The sequence below is a fragment of the Protopterus annectens genome, chromosome 6.part0, assembly GCF_019279795.1.
Source record: "Protopterus annectens isolate FY-2018-M chromosome 6.part0, PAN1.0, whole genome shotgun sequence".
NCBI lineage: Eukaryota > Metazoa > Chordata > Ceratodontiformes > Protopteridae > Protopterus > Protopterus annectens.
The window spans coordinates 1,306,956,182-1,306,970,932 of record NC_056737.1 but is presented as its reverse complement, the minus strand read 5'-3'; the positions used below and the strand labels follow the sequence as shown (position 1 = coordinate 1,306,970,932).

General features: G+C 45.1%; 1 protein-coding gene across 2 annotated transcripts in view; it reads left to right on the top strand.

Annotated features, from left to right (window-relative positions):
• MMADHC (metabolism of cobalamin associated D) overlaps positions 1-9,211 on the top strand; it is a 287,294-nt gene extending 278,083 nt beyond the window's left edge. For both annotated transcript variants that reach the window (XM_044074878.1, XM_044074877.1), the window contains exon 8: positions 8,624-9,211. In XM_044074878.1, the coding sequence (XP_043930813.1) occupies positions 8,624-8,818 (195 nt within the window). In that variant the 3' untranslated portion in view covers positions 8,819-9,211. The remainder of the gene's footprint in view (positions 1-8,623) is intronic.
• The last annotated feature ends 5,540 nt before the right edge of the window (positions 9,212-14,751 follow it).

The window sequence follows — 14,751 nt, the reverse complement described above, 5'->3', positions numbered from 1 at the left end:
CAAGCAAGGGGGATCCCATTCCTACCCCCTTTGCAGACTAGCCATGGATTTATGGAACACAGCTCTAGCTTGCAATCTGGATCTTCAAGCTCAGTTTCTACCAGGGAAACAAAACTTCCTGGCAGACCGTTTGAGCAGAAACCTTTCGGATCCACACGAGTGGATGCTGGACACCAAAATATTCAGGATGATAACAGCAGTATGGGGATGTCCTCACATAGACCTCTTTGCATCCCATCTAAATCATCAGCTACAGAATTTTTGCAGCAGGACTTTCCACAGAGAAGCTTGGAAAGTGAATGCCCTGTCATTCAGTTGGAGGAACCTCTCGGGATATGCCTTTCCGCCTCTTCCTCTTCTTCCACGAGTTTTATTGAAGATAAAACAGGAGAAGCCCAAGATGATAATCTTGCTGGCTCCAAATTGGCCTCGGCAGTTTTGGTATCCAACTCTAAAAAAACCTATGCCTGGAGCCCCCTTGGGTTTTACCTCAGTCTCCGAACCTTCTGTCCCAACATCAGGGTCAGGTTCTACACTGTCATGTCAGAACTCTCAGCCTGGCGGCCTGGTTAATCCAGGGCCTTTGATTTCTTCTTTCCTACCCAAGCAGGTTATGGATGTCATTTTAGAAGCCAGACGTCCTAGCACTAGAAAATCTTATGCAGGAAAATGGAAAAGATTTTGTTCCTGGATGCAGGCTCAGGATTCTGATCCTCTTCTTCCTAACATTACTTTAATTTTACTTTACTTGACAGATCTCTTGCATAAGGGTCTCTCTTTCTCTTCCATTAAGATACATGCCTCTGCTATTTCTGCTCATTATAATACAGACCCTCCCATCTTTTCCCACCAGCTCATGAGACAGTTCCTCAGAGGAGCTAAGAACTTAAGACCTCCTAGATCTCCTCCCATTCCTGCTTGGGATCTCAACTATGTTTTGGAAAAACTAACCTTGCCTCCTTTTGAGCCTGCCTCTTCTTCTGACATCAAGTTTTTATCTTGGAAAACAGCTATCCTGTTAGCACTAACCTCTGCCAGGAGAGTTTGAGTTACAAGCTCTTATGGCTGTGGAACCTTATATTATTTTTCATCAAGACAGGGTATCTTTGAGGACTAATCCTACCTTCATGCCTAAGGTGGTTTCCAAAGTGGCTTTAAATCAAAACTATCCACTTGCCAACCTTTTTCCCCACTCCTCAAAATAAAGGGGAAAGGATCTTGCATTCCTTGGATGTACACAGACAACTACGTTTTTACCTGAACAGAACCAAGGACATCAGAAAATCAGAACAATTGTTTGTTTCTTATGCTTCAAATTCCCAAGGTAAAGCCATTTCAAAACAAACCATTTCTAAATGGATTGCTCATGGAATCAGATTTTGTTATTCACACCATGGAAAGCAAATCCCAGGGAGCATACGGACTCATTCCACCAGAGCTGCTGCCACTTCTGCGGCCTTCCTCAGGGGAGTTCCTACCAAAGACATTTTGGAAGCTGCAACTTGAAGTTCAGTGCATACTTTTTCTAAGCACTACAATCTACCTCTCTACTCTAAGTCTAGGGCAGGCTTTGCCTCTGCAGTCTTGCAGGGCCTTTTAGCCGCCCCTTCTTCTTTATGACCACCTCCCTTTCTTTCAGCTTTGAGATTCTACCCTACAGTCATGACTGCAACAGTGAAACACAATGAACATAGTACAGTTGTGTACACCTACCATAAATGTAGATGTTCAAGTGTCTTCACTGTTGCAGTCTGGGTTTCCCTCCCTCCTGTCCCCTCTTATTTTTACTTTTGTGTATTTCCTTTTTTCACCATTCTTCTGAGGTGTATTTGCAAAGGTTATGGGACCTTTTTCATTTTGGGACTCCTGACATCTGGGGCAAGAAAAACTGGAGAAGATGGCGTTGGCTGTCAGCTTTATACTCCTGGCACTCTGACGCCAGGGAGCATGGTTGAACAGCCGACGCCGGACCCAGACTTTGGGATTCTGGCTGACCGAGGGCTGCCTGCCGGCAGGGGAGAACCCTACAGTCATGACTGCAACAGTGAAGACACTCAAACATCTACATTTATGGTAGGTGTACACAACTGTACTTTTCTCTTCTTCCTTGGCTCAGACAGGAACTTCACTGGTGGATTCAGCAGTTGTCTTTGAATCCAGGGATCCCTTTTCCATCCCCCTCTTCCCTCTCAGGAATTGTTGCTTCAGACACAGGCTGGGGGTGACATTTGGCTCCCTAAAAGTACAGGGGGTGTGGTTGCCTCATTAGCAGAAGGAGCACATAAATATCAAAGAGATGAGAGCTTTTTTTACTGGCTGTTCAGGCCTTTTGTCCAGCTTCTGTTACACTGTCAACCTTCAGAAGTCAGTGTTGACTCTCCACCTCAAGATCACATTTTTCTAGGCTGCAGGATCCAGACTGATCCATTGCTAGCCTCTTTTCCTGCCTCCAAGGTTTTAGCTTTCATAAGCTGTTTTCTTTCACTGATTCCCCCGTCCTGTCTTCTGGCTGGGGAGTTTTTCAGGTTCATGGCCTCTACCATCCCCATGCTTCCATGGGCCAGGTTTCATATGAGGAACTTTCACTGGTATCTAAAATCAGTATGGCTTCAGTACTGCCACCCACTAGAGTATCTAGTTTCTCTGCTTCCTTGTGTCAAACTAGAATTTCACTGGTAGATTCAACAGATATCTCTCTGTTTAGGTTTTCCTTTACAGACTCCTTGCTGTCCCAAGAACTCTTCATGGATGCCTCACAGCTGGGGTGGGGAGCCACTTCAGACACCCAGAAAGCTCAGGGTCTTTGGTCTCCTCAGCAAAGGGCAGATCAGATCACATCAACATCAAGGAAATGAGGGCTCTCATTTTGGCTATTCAAGCTTCATTCTGACTCTTGGTGCCAGGTCCCTTAAAGGTTTATATATACAGCACCTTAATCGAGTCGCACATTAACAAACAAGGGGTCATGAGGTCTTTACCTTCTTTGGAAACTAGCCCTTTAAGCTTGGGAAGTAGCCATCAGTCTGCAGGTGACCCTTCAGGCAGTCTACATACCTTCAGACCACAATCTTATGGCAGACTCCCTCAGTAGGTCCAGGACCCAGCCTCACAAATGGATGCTTCACAAAGATGCATTTCTGGAGATGGTTCATTGGTTGGGTACTCCTCAAGTGGATCTCTTTGCCTTCCCCTCTGAACAGATAACTTCCTCAGTTTTGTTCCAGAGTCCCAAGACCTTTGGCTTGGAAAGGGAACATCATGTCTTTCTTGGAAGGAAATGTTCTGTATGCCTTCTCTCCCCTTCCCTTTTTTCCCAAGGCCCTTCACAAGTCCAAGAAGGGCTCTCCATATATCTTGTTGGTGACTTCCTTTTAGCCCAGACAGCATTGGTTTCCCTTCTTATTTCACCTGGCCAGGGGCAATCATCACAAATTCTCATTGAATGGACCTACTCACACAAGACAAAGGATCGCTCCTTCACCTGTCCACTCTTCAGGTGACAGTCTGGATGATAGTGTTTTGACAATTTTCCGAGGATGTGCCAGGGGTCCTGCAGGAGGCCTGGAAATCCAGTACCAGAAAATCATATATGTCCAAGTGGAAGAGATTTTTTTTGTCCGTCTTAAACATCACATCACCAAGATCCCTTTTCACTGGGTGTCCCCTCGGTTCTTTCTTACCTGTGTGAAGTGCTACATGCTGGCTTGGTATATTCTTTAGTGAAATCTTACTTGTCAGCAATTTCTGCCTGTCTGCCATTGAATCCTTCTTTTGGCCTCTAGATTTGAGGTCAAGCAATTTCTAAAAGGCATCCTTCATACCAGACACCTAAGAAAGCTCATTCCTCCTCCTTGGTATCTAATTTTGTCCATGAAAAAGTGACTTTGGCTTCTTTTGAGCCTGCCTCTTCTTTGCAACATCACACCTGGAAGACTGTTTTTTGGTTGCTTTAACCTCCACCAGAAAGATGTCTAAACTTCTGGCCTTGATGGTGGTCCCTTCAGTTTTTGACAGTATGTCTCTCCTTAATGAATTCTTTTTCATGCCCAAGGTGGTTAATGAGCCGTCTCTTAGTCAGTCTCTCCAGCTTCCTTCTGTTCCCTTCTCCACATTCTTCTAGTGAGAAGGTGCTTTATGCCTTGGACTTGCATAGACAGCTCCGATATTATTTAGACAAAACAAAGGCCTTTCGTAAATCTGATCAATCTTTTGTTTCTTTTCATACCAGGACATTGGGTTTGGCAGTTTCTAAGCAAAGCATCTCCTCCTGGATTACCAAGGTCATTTCTTTTTGTTATTCTTTTCATGACAAGCTGTTGTCTGCTTTTGTTAGGGCACATTCTACTAGGACAGTGGCTTGCTCAGGGGCTTTCTTCAAGGATTAGGACACCAACTCCACCCTTGAAGCTGCTACTTGGTCTTTTGATCACATGTTTACTAAGCATTACACATTGGATGTCCTTTCCAGACCCCATGCAGGATTTGCCAAGGCCCTTTTCATGGGTTTGTGGAAGGGCTTCTCCTTGTCTTGTTTCACCCTGCCTTCACAGTAGCTTTTGTACTCTCCCAGCGGTAATGAGTACTGCAAGCAACAGTGATATGGAAGGACATAGTACAATTGTGTAAGATCGTAACATAACTGTAGATGACCTTCTCACTGTTGCAGTATTGACTCTCTCCCTCCTATCCTCCCGTTCTTTTTCTCCTTTGCCATGGGTGGTATTTTCTTTCTGGCCCAGAGGTTGGTACTAGGCTATTAGCCCTAGGGCCTGTACAAGCCTAGCCGTAACATTTCCCTGGCTGTTTCTTCCTACACTATTTGCTTCCCTGGACCACTGTCTAGCAGGGCGACTGACGTGATCCCCGGGGTGAATTTCCTTTCTCCCATCCAATCACCAAGGTTCCTTTTGAAGAAGGCCAAAGAGGCGCTCTGTTTGACATGTATGGGCAGTCTGTTCCAGAGTCTGGGGAGTCTCTGGGTCAGGAACCTATCCCTCCAGCATGTTTTGTTTATTGTGATGACAAGGTTTAGATCCCTGGAGTGTTTAGCTCTGAGGGATTGGGATTTCTTTAAGTGTAGCATGTCCAACAGCTCTGGGTTTGACATGGCCTTGTATGTTAAGCAGAGATCGCCTCTGAGTAGACGATATGCGACAGAGTATAGCTGGAGTTTTTTAAGGTGGTCAGTGTAGGACATCTGCTTTAGGCCTGTGATTCTTTTAGTGAGGTATTTTTGTGGCCTTTCCAGTTGTTGATGTCTTGAGAGGTACATACCAAATGGGGCGTTATATTCTATAATGGGTCTAATGAGGGATGAGTACAGTGGGACAATGACCTCCTTTTTTCTGGATGAAAAGCCTGTAGTGATGAGGTGTGCCACATAGAAGGGATTTCCTCACTGTTGTGGCGATGTGGTTATCGAAGGTGACCTGTGTCCCTAAGTCTCTTATCACACTTTCGGTGTTTAGTGTACTGCCACCTATGTGGTAATTCATGGGTACATGTTTTTTCCCAAAGGGGATAACTGTACATTTCTTGGCATTGAGCTTGAGCCCATGGCTCTGGCACCAAGCATCTGTTTCTGTAAGACCCTTTTGTAGAGTATTCACATCATGTGGGGATTCAGTAATGGCTCCCAGTTTGCAGTCATCTGCAAACTTTGTTAGCCAGAGTCCCTTAGTGTTGGCCTGTACTTCAGAGAAGTAGATGCCAAACAAGAGTGGTCCCAGGACTGAACCCTGAGGTGCTCCACTTGTCACTTGTCTGGAGCTGGATTTGGAGTCAGCTACTTTTACAGTGTGGGTTCTGCCAGTAAGCCAGTTGGCAATCCATCGAGTGACGTAGGGATTAATGCCCAGCTTAGTAAGTTTATCTATGATTCCAGAGTGGGGGATGGTGTCAAAACCCTTGGCGAGGTCCAGATAGGCTGTGTGGACCACCTTACCCTTGTCCATGACTATGGATACTGATTTGAAGAAGTCAATCAGGTCCAGGAGATGAGATTTTCCCTTCACGAACCCAAACTGGGTGGGGTCCAGTGTTTGAAGGTTGCCAGTGTCTTTGTTTATAAGTTCCATGGCCTTGCAGATCAGGGTCGTCAGACTGATGGGGTGGTAGTTCCCAGGATCCAAGGTGGATCCCCCCTTGTAGAGTGGGATAACTGTAGCTGTGCGCCACTCAGTGGGCACAGAGCCTGAGGTGAGGCTATGATTAAACATGACACTTAGATGAGATGCCATTTCATTTTGTAGTTCATGTAGTACACAGCCCGGGATGTCATCTGGTCCCGTGGATGCTGTATTCTTAGCTTTGGAGAGTGCGTTTTTTACCTGTGTGGCCGTTATTACCAGAATTTGGCAATCTTTTGGTATTGAGATGGGTCGTTTAGAGGGTGACGTTGGCACTGAATCGATCTGCCAGGATATTGGCAATATCCTTAGGATCAGTATATTTAATTCCATTCTGTTGTAGCTCAGAGCAGATCTGAGTATTGCCATTTAGATTCTTGACATAGTTATAGAATGCCTTGTGGTTATCTTTGGAATCTTTGGCAATTTTATTTTCGTAACTAGCTTTGGAGGATTTTATGAGGGATCTCAGCTTCTTACTGAGGCTGGTAAGGGAGTTTTTTGCATCCTGGGATTTTCGTCTTTTTCTGTAACAGTTTCTTCCTTTTGTTGTAAAGATTGTTTATGGCAGGGGACCACCAGATTGGCTTCCTTTTTTTGGAGGAGAGCATCTTGGTTCTATTTGGGATGGCACGATTCATGCATGAGTGGATGTGCTTGTACAGTGCCTTAGTGTAGGATTCAGCAGTCGAACTTTCAGTTCCCGTCTGCATGAGTGTCATGAAGTTTCACTACTGACTTTGAGTAGCATGAAGTTGGCTTTGGAGAAGTTTTTTGTGGAGGTTTCCTTACTGGGGGGTGGGATGTGGATGTTAAGGGTGATTAGCTTATGGTCAGACCTGATCAACGAGGGAGTGACCATAGGTGTGGAGCATCGATTTCCCATGTTGGTAATGACCAGGTCTAGGATATTGGAGCCCCTGGTGGGACTATGGATTAGTTGATCCAGGGCATTGGAATTTATGAATTCCAAGAACCGCTGGGCAAAGGTGTTGGTATACGAGTAGTTTTCCCAGTTAATGGCAGGGTAGTTGAAATCACCCAGTTTTAGGGTGTTTGGTTGTGTCTTAATGTTTTCCAGTATGTTTAGAAAGGTGTAGTGAGAATCTCGGGGCATGGTGGGGGATCTATAGCAAGCTAAAATTTGGATTGCAGTCTTACCTAGTTTTAGTTGCACCTGGAGAATTTCAGATGCATTGTGTTGGGCATCTAGCCTGGTGGTGTGAATATCGACACTCCTCCACCTTTAGTGTTTCAGTCCCGGTTTGGTGGCCGAAAAGTGTGGTAAGAGTTGCAGCCTGGTATTGCAGGGATGCTCCCTGGAGCCTTGAACCAGGTCTCAGTTACTGCACAGATATTGATGTTCTCCATTTTTAGGAGTGCCTCGAGAGATCAGTGCTTCATGACTTCTCTTCCTTTTTCTGGACATACATGTCCTCCTTTCCACTGGGGCTTCTGGTTCTCTGGGGCCTTCACTTCTTGGGAATGTTCGTATGTCACCTTTATGCCCAGTGCTTGCATGAGGAGCATACAGCTGAATTGTGACTTTTTCTAGTTAATAAAGGCTTTGCTATACTGTCCTGGTGTTGGGCTGTTCTTGGTAGATCCTCTTGATGATGAATACTGCAGCAGTGAAAAATACATCTACTGTTATGGTAAGATTTTGCACAACTGTACTTTGACTTCCTGCTATCCTAAGTTCTTATTACAGAAATCATACATCTTGTGTTATTTTTTCCAGTTTGAGTGAGTATCCTGTGAATTATTCACTAGAACAGGAAATCTGCGAGAGAGAGAGAGAGAGAGAGAGAGAGAGAGAGAGAGAGAGAGAGAGAGAGAGAGAGAGAGACTGTTTTAGAGAGGAAGATTACTTGAAGCAATACCATATTTAAAAAAAGATAGTGAAATCCATGAAGCACTGATCTGGTATCCCAACCTGCAGCTTCAACACTGTGCAGGACAAAGTAAAGGATTAGGAATTCCTAATCTTATATTTTAAAAAGATGCATGCCAGCATCACTGGAAAATGGCTTGACAGCTGACTGAAGGTAATTTAAAAATTGAAGTATTCTTTTCCTTCAAGTGTTGCCCTCCCTCATCAAATGGAAGAATTTAGAGTGAAAGAAGTAAAGCAGGCATTACTCATTTAGTCAACACTCGTGGTCAGTCAGTGTTTTACTGAGGGAGATGCCGAAACAGCTCAGGAAGAGTGAAGAACCTAAGTGCACATTCATTTAAGACAAACTAGTTGAATGAAAATTTTTAAGCTTCTGAATTTACGCTAGGACCTTTGGGTGCATCCCTGCAATACATTTCAATCCTTATGTCTCTCAGAGGTCATTTTTCGTAAGTGACATCAATGTTGTTGCCATAGGATTATAAAATACAAAATTTGTGATATGAAATGGACTTGTAAAATGAAAATGTTTGTATTGTTACTGTATTTTGTAGAGTTTGTGTAATGTGAGGTAATGTCCGTGTTTTGTTTCTTTCAGTTTTTTGGATCGTATACAAACAACACACTGTTTGAAACAGATGAACGCTATCACCACTTAGGATTCCACATTGAGGACCTTGGATGCTGCAAAGTAATAAGACACCATCTCTGGGGAACCCATGTGTTCGTAGGAAGTCTTTTCACAAATGCCCCAACAGACAGCCTTATAATGAAGAAATTACAAGGGAACTAATTGCTGTAGTAAAGTAAATTTCAAATTACCTCATGAAGAATATGAAAACAATTGGGACCTGGATTTTACTAATGTAGTATATTTGTTGTAAAGAAATACCTTCATTCTACAATAAAGCATCTTCTACTCATTGCTGTTGGCACATTCAGCAAAGGACTGTGGTGCTGTTTTAACTAAACTTGAGAGTTTTAATGTGCTTCACCTATTCCATTTGGATCCTACAGGTTCTTTTTTTTGCTTTATTGTAGTGTGACCCTTGCATTTTGATCAGATGTAAATTCAGCACAATTAATAAATATTTATTTTAAAGTTATATTGTAAGGCATGGATACTGTTAATAAAAATCTGTAAGCAGTAATGCATTAATAAAATATTATTTGGAAATCCTTTTAATATGTCTGTATTTCAGAGAACATTAGCAAATAGCCAGATGCTTGCTTTATCTGTCTAGTACTGTCTGACAGCAGTGGTATGTGTAATCCATTTGTGTCCATTTGATTTAAGGAAGCTTAAGTGGAGAGACTTTTTTTGGAGATATTTTTTTACCTGTGTTGTACAAAGGGTGCTAACTTGTCTGGGGTACACCATAAATGAAAATAAATCATACCTGGTACCTGTCAACAAATTATATTCCTGGTAGCAAGCTTGAATGCAACTTCCCAGATGGCTTTCCTCACGCCAGAGAAGCAAATTCATTTGACAACCTACTTCAAACAAGTGGCCACAAAACCCTGCTATATCTGCAAGGCAAATACTACAAGCCTTGGGGTTCATGGTCTCCTGCATTCTTCTAATTCCATATGCAAGACTGCATATGAGGAAACTACAATGGTATCTAAAAAACCTATGGTGTCAACATTCTCAGGATCTAGAAACAATGATTCCTATCTTACCTTGCCTACACCTAGAGTTTCTTTGGTTGGCAGAGGCCTGCCACCAAAACAAGGGACTACCATTCACACTGCCCCCTGCCACCCAAACCCTAACAGACTCATCACTTTATGCGTGGGGGGCTCACCTGGCAGGGAAGTGCATTCAGGGCAAATGGAACCCAAATCAGATGCACCTGCATATCAATCAAAAAGAAATGTTAGCTGTACAGAATGCTCTGACAGCCTTCAAGGACCACATTCTTCCAGGACAATTAATGGTAAAGACTGACAACACCACTGTTATGTAGTACATAAACTAGCAGGGAGATGCACATTCTTTCCCCTTCTGCAGACTAGCCATGGCATTGTGGAACACAGCCCTGAGCTACCAAGTGCATCTACAAGCTCAATTCCTGCCAGGAAAACTGAATACACTGGCAGACGAACTAAGCAGAAACCTCATGGACCACACGAGTGGAAACTGGAACCAAGGATTTTCAACATGTTGACAAGCATATGGGGGAGCCCAGATATAGACCTGTTTGCCTCCCCCCAGAACTATCAATTGGACACATTTTGCACAAGGACTCCCCACAAACAAGCTTGGAAAGTGGATGCTTTGTCTTTCAGCTGGAAAAAAATCAATTTATGCCTTTTCTCCTCTGCCTCAGCTCTCCAAAGTGCTACTAAAGATCAAACAAGACAAACCAAGGACAATTTTGATTGCACTAGACTGGCCACGCCAACACTGGTACCCCCTCTTGCACAGTGTGTCACTGTTGGCACCATGACACCTGCCCAGACTCCTACCCTATTGTCTCAGCAGGAGAACCAGATCCTGCACCCTCAGCTTCGAATACTGAATCTAGCAGCCTGGCTAATTACCTAATCTCACCTTTACCATCCGTCAGTAAACCAGTGATGGATATCATTTTAGAAGCAAGGAGGCCTAGTACTAGAAAATCTTATGCTGAAAAATGGAAAATATTCTGTGCCTGGAACCAGTCTCAAGTGATGAGCACAGCAATGCCCAATTTACCTCAGATTTTACAATACTTAACTGAGATGCTTCACAAGGACCTGTCTCTCAACTCCATCAAAATTCACACCTCAGCCATTCCAGCTCATTATAGCACAGAACCTCCCCTCTTCTCTCATCCACTGCTCAAGCAGTTCCTCAAAGGGGCCAAAAATTTACGACCACCCAGGAGAGCTCCAACTCCAACATGGGACCTTAACTTTGTATTGGAAAAACTCACTCTTCCTCCTTTCGAGCCAGCTGCTACTACAGACTTAAAATTCCATTCTTGGAAAACAGCTTTCCTTTTAGCAATCACTTCAGCAAGAAGGGTATCTGAATTACAGGCCCTCATAGCAATGGAGCCTTTCATCATCTTTCATGCAGACAGGGTGTCTCTCAGGATCAATCCTTCCTTCATACCCAAGGTGGTATCCAGTGTGGCCCTCAGTCCATTCATTTGCCAACCTTCTTTCCTAATCCACAGAACAAAGTGGAACAGATACCGTATTCCTTAGATGTGCACAGACGACTTAGATTCTACTTGGACAGGACTAAACCTCAAAGGAAATCTGACCAACTGCTGGTGGCATTTGCTGCAGGGGCTGAGGAGAAGGCTATTTCAAAGCAAACCATTTCCAAATGGATAGGCCATTCATTAATTTCTGCTGCAAGTACCATGGAAAACCTATCCCACAGGGGATTAGACCCCACTCTACCAGGGCTGCATCTACCTCTACAGCCTTTCTCAGAGGCATCCCTACCAGGGACATCCTAGAAGCTGCTACCTGGATTTCTGTACATACTTTCACCAAGCCTTACCATCTGCCAATTTTCTCTAAATCCAGAGCTGGCTTTGCCACTGCAGTCTTGCAGGGCATTATAGCTGGTCCTAATGCTATCCAAATTCCTCCTGCCATCCTTAGCTTTGGGAATCTACCCAAATGTGATAACACGAAGAACATGGTACAGTTGTGTACACTTACCATAAATGTAGCTGTTCGAGTGTATTCACTGTTGCAGTCCTGGTTACCCTCGCTCCAGCCCCCTGACTTCTTTTGGCTATACCTCTATTCCCTTTTACTATGTTTAGAAGCTTTTTGGTGTATTTGCTTTTTTGTTGGAGGTATAACCTTGTATATTTATATATTTAATTGCTTCCCATTAGGGGGGGCACCTGACATCTGGGGCAAGAAAAACTGATGTAATGGCATCGGCTGCATGTTTTATACCCCTGACGTCACGGAAGAAGGGACAGCAACTGACGCAGGACCCAAGACTTTGTTAATCAGGCCGACTGAGGGCTGCTGCAAGCAGATAACCCAAATGTGAGGACTGCAACAGTGAATACACTCTAACATCTATATTTATGATGTGTACACAACTGTACTTTCTCGGGTGACTTACCCTATCCTCTGTCAAGAAAGTAGAAAGGGATATCAACAGCTGTTCACTCCCGGAGATCAGGATGCCCAAGATTTCCTTAATACCTACATTTGCTTCTTTGGTCCTGAGAGTGTCAGTGTTGATCTGCCTGGCATCATAGTCCATACTGCACCCTATTCATATGGCTGAGCCTTTGGCATAAGTCTTAACATTTGATGTAATGGGATCCTATCTCGCCTACATTCATAACTGATGGGCTCTGAGACGATCCATCGGCTCCGACCCGGCCAACTAATACACTAGCACGAAGTCTCTCATTGGCTGGGCTACTACCTATCCCAGGATGCACTACACCTGCTTCCCCAGATCTCGTTTGCCGCTTTACAAGCTGGACGTGGTCTCGACTTGGCTGGAGCTAAGTGGTCTTTTTTTACCTTTACTGGTCTTTGACCTTGGGTTTTTTCCTCTATATATTAATAAAACAGCTGTTTTAACAGCTATTCTTTGTAAATTTGTTATATCTTTGCGTGTGTGAAGTGATTTCTGGTACTTTATTTTGCAGTCGGGCAAGGCCGTTTAAGTTAGAGGGCCTTTGCCCTACCTTTGAGTGCTGTTTTTTAAGTGGTGTTATTTTTGGTTATTGTTGTTAATTGTTTTTTCGGGCTAAGCCCGTTTAAATTAGAGGGCTTTGGGCCGCTGAACTTGTTTTGTTCTGCGTCTGTTCACTGTGTTCTTGTCTGAGGTAATTTTTCCTCTCAGTACTCGTGCCTGGTGTCTCGCGCTCTTCAGTTGGCGCAAACCTTGTTAATACATTTATATTGCTTGTACGAGGGCCTGTATTATGTCAAAAGAGCAGAAGTCAGGCTTTAAGAAATGCACTCGGTGCAATTACAAAATGTCCATTACAGACAGCCATTCAATTTGCATTTATTGTTTGGGGCCGAAACATCTACAGGAGACATGTAGTGTCTGTCATGCCTTCTCCTCTAGGGTTCTTCAAGAACGCAAAAACAAACTGATTTTGAAGGGGCTTATTAAACCCTCCTTTGAGGAAGCCTTAGATCCTCCTGTTGCTCCCAAAAAGAAAAGATCGTCGGCTCCGACAAGTCTGTCGGAACCGACTACTAAAAAGCAAAAATTGACTTCTTCTTCCTCGGCTCCACTGACTTCGGGGCCGAGGGTCGAAGGGTCTGCCTCGATACCTCTTTCCTCGACTCCATTAGTTTCGGAGCCGCAGGTTGGAGTATCGAGAGGTGAATCGCCTCCATCGGTTCCAATGGCTTCGGAGCCGGTGGAGGTGTGCAGCTCAGACTCTTCCCCCTCGTCTCCGAAGAAAGCTCCTTCGGCGCCGATGGTGGTCCATGCTGTAGTGGAACCGGCGCCGATAGTGTTGGAGCCTTTTCGGAGCCGGTCCCCTACACTCTCGGAGCCGAGAGGAAAGTCTTCTCGTTTGTCTTCCTCCTCTAAATCCTCGAAACTCTCTGATTCGGACCTGGATAGGGTGATACAGAGGCTATTCCAGTCTCCAGTTTTTACTAAAATGGTCTCGGCTCCAGCACAGTTAGCTTCGGAGCTGATCCCCCCTCCAACACATTTGATTCCTCCTCCAACCTCCTCGGAGCCGTTGGAGTCGGTGGTGGTGGAGCAAAGCGGAGCCATACGGTCGGAGCCGAGACCCCTTCGAGGTCTGTCGGTTCCGACTGTGCTTCCTACCCTGTCCTCCGGTTCAGGGTTTGGTACTGTGACTTCTTCAGCCGGGCCCGAGGGGAACACTTTGGGATTGGGTGCTTCGGTGCCTAGTCTTCCCCTTGGAGCATCGGCTGCTGGAATTCCCAGTGCCATCGTGGCCTCTAGACCAGTGACCTCCATGGAGTCTGGAGGTCCGGCCTTTGAGGCCATGAGGAGCGTGCTGGCCATGCCTTTGCCGGTTCAGCAGGCCTCTACCTCACCGTCCCTAGATTTGGAGACTGGTGCTTCTGTTGTGTTGCAGTCCCCCGGCAGCGGGGCCCCAGGGCCTGAGGATACCCCCATCGGGGGTTCCCTTCTTCCGGGAGGTCCATCCGAAACTGCTTCGGATGAACCCCCATGGAAGAAATTGTGCAAGAGGAAGCACGTAGACTCCCAAGATGAGTCTGTTACATCGGATACTGCCCTCAATGACGCAGAAGGGTCCCCCAAATCATCTTCAGATGATATCTCTTTCTCAGATATCCTGGAGATTCTGAGACAGAGAGGTGATTGGCAGGCCAAAACCCCTTCAGCTGAGGAGTCAGTCTTCCTCAAGGCCTTTGGGGCCCAGCCTTCCGCCTCCTGGGTGTCTCCGCCCTTCGATGAACTCCTTGATTTGGTTTCTCGAAGGGCGTGGGAACACCCTGATTCTGTGGAACCGGTGCCTGTGAGACCCAATAAGTTTCTGTCAGCCCCCCCCCCAGAAGGAATTTCTGACGAAGGGTGTGCCTGTAGATGCTATGGTGGTGGCTTCTGCCACACAGCAGGACGTGGCAGAGGCTTCAACGTCTGTCCATCCTCCTAATAAGGATTCCAGGAGCATGGATAGGTACAGGAAGCGTACCCTGTCTTCAGCGGCTTTTACCCTACGGTCGCTGAATTATTTATGTCATTTTACTAGGCTCCAAAGGGACCTCCTTGAAGAGCTA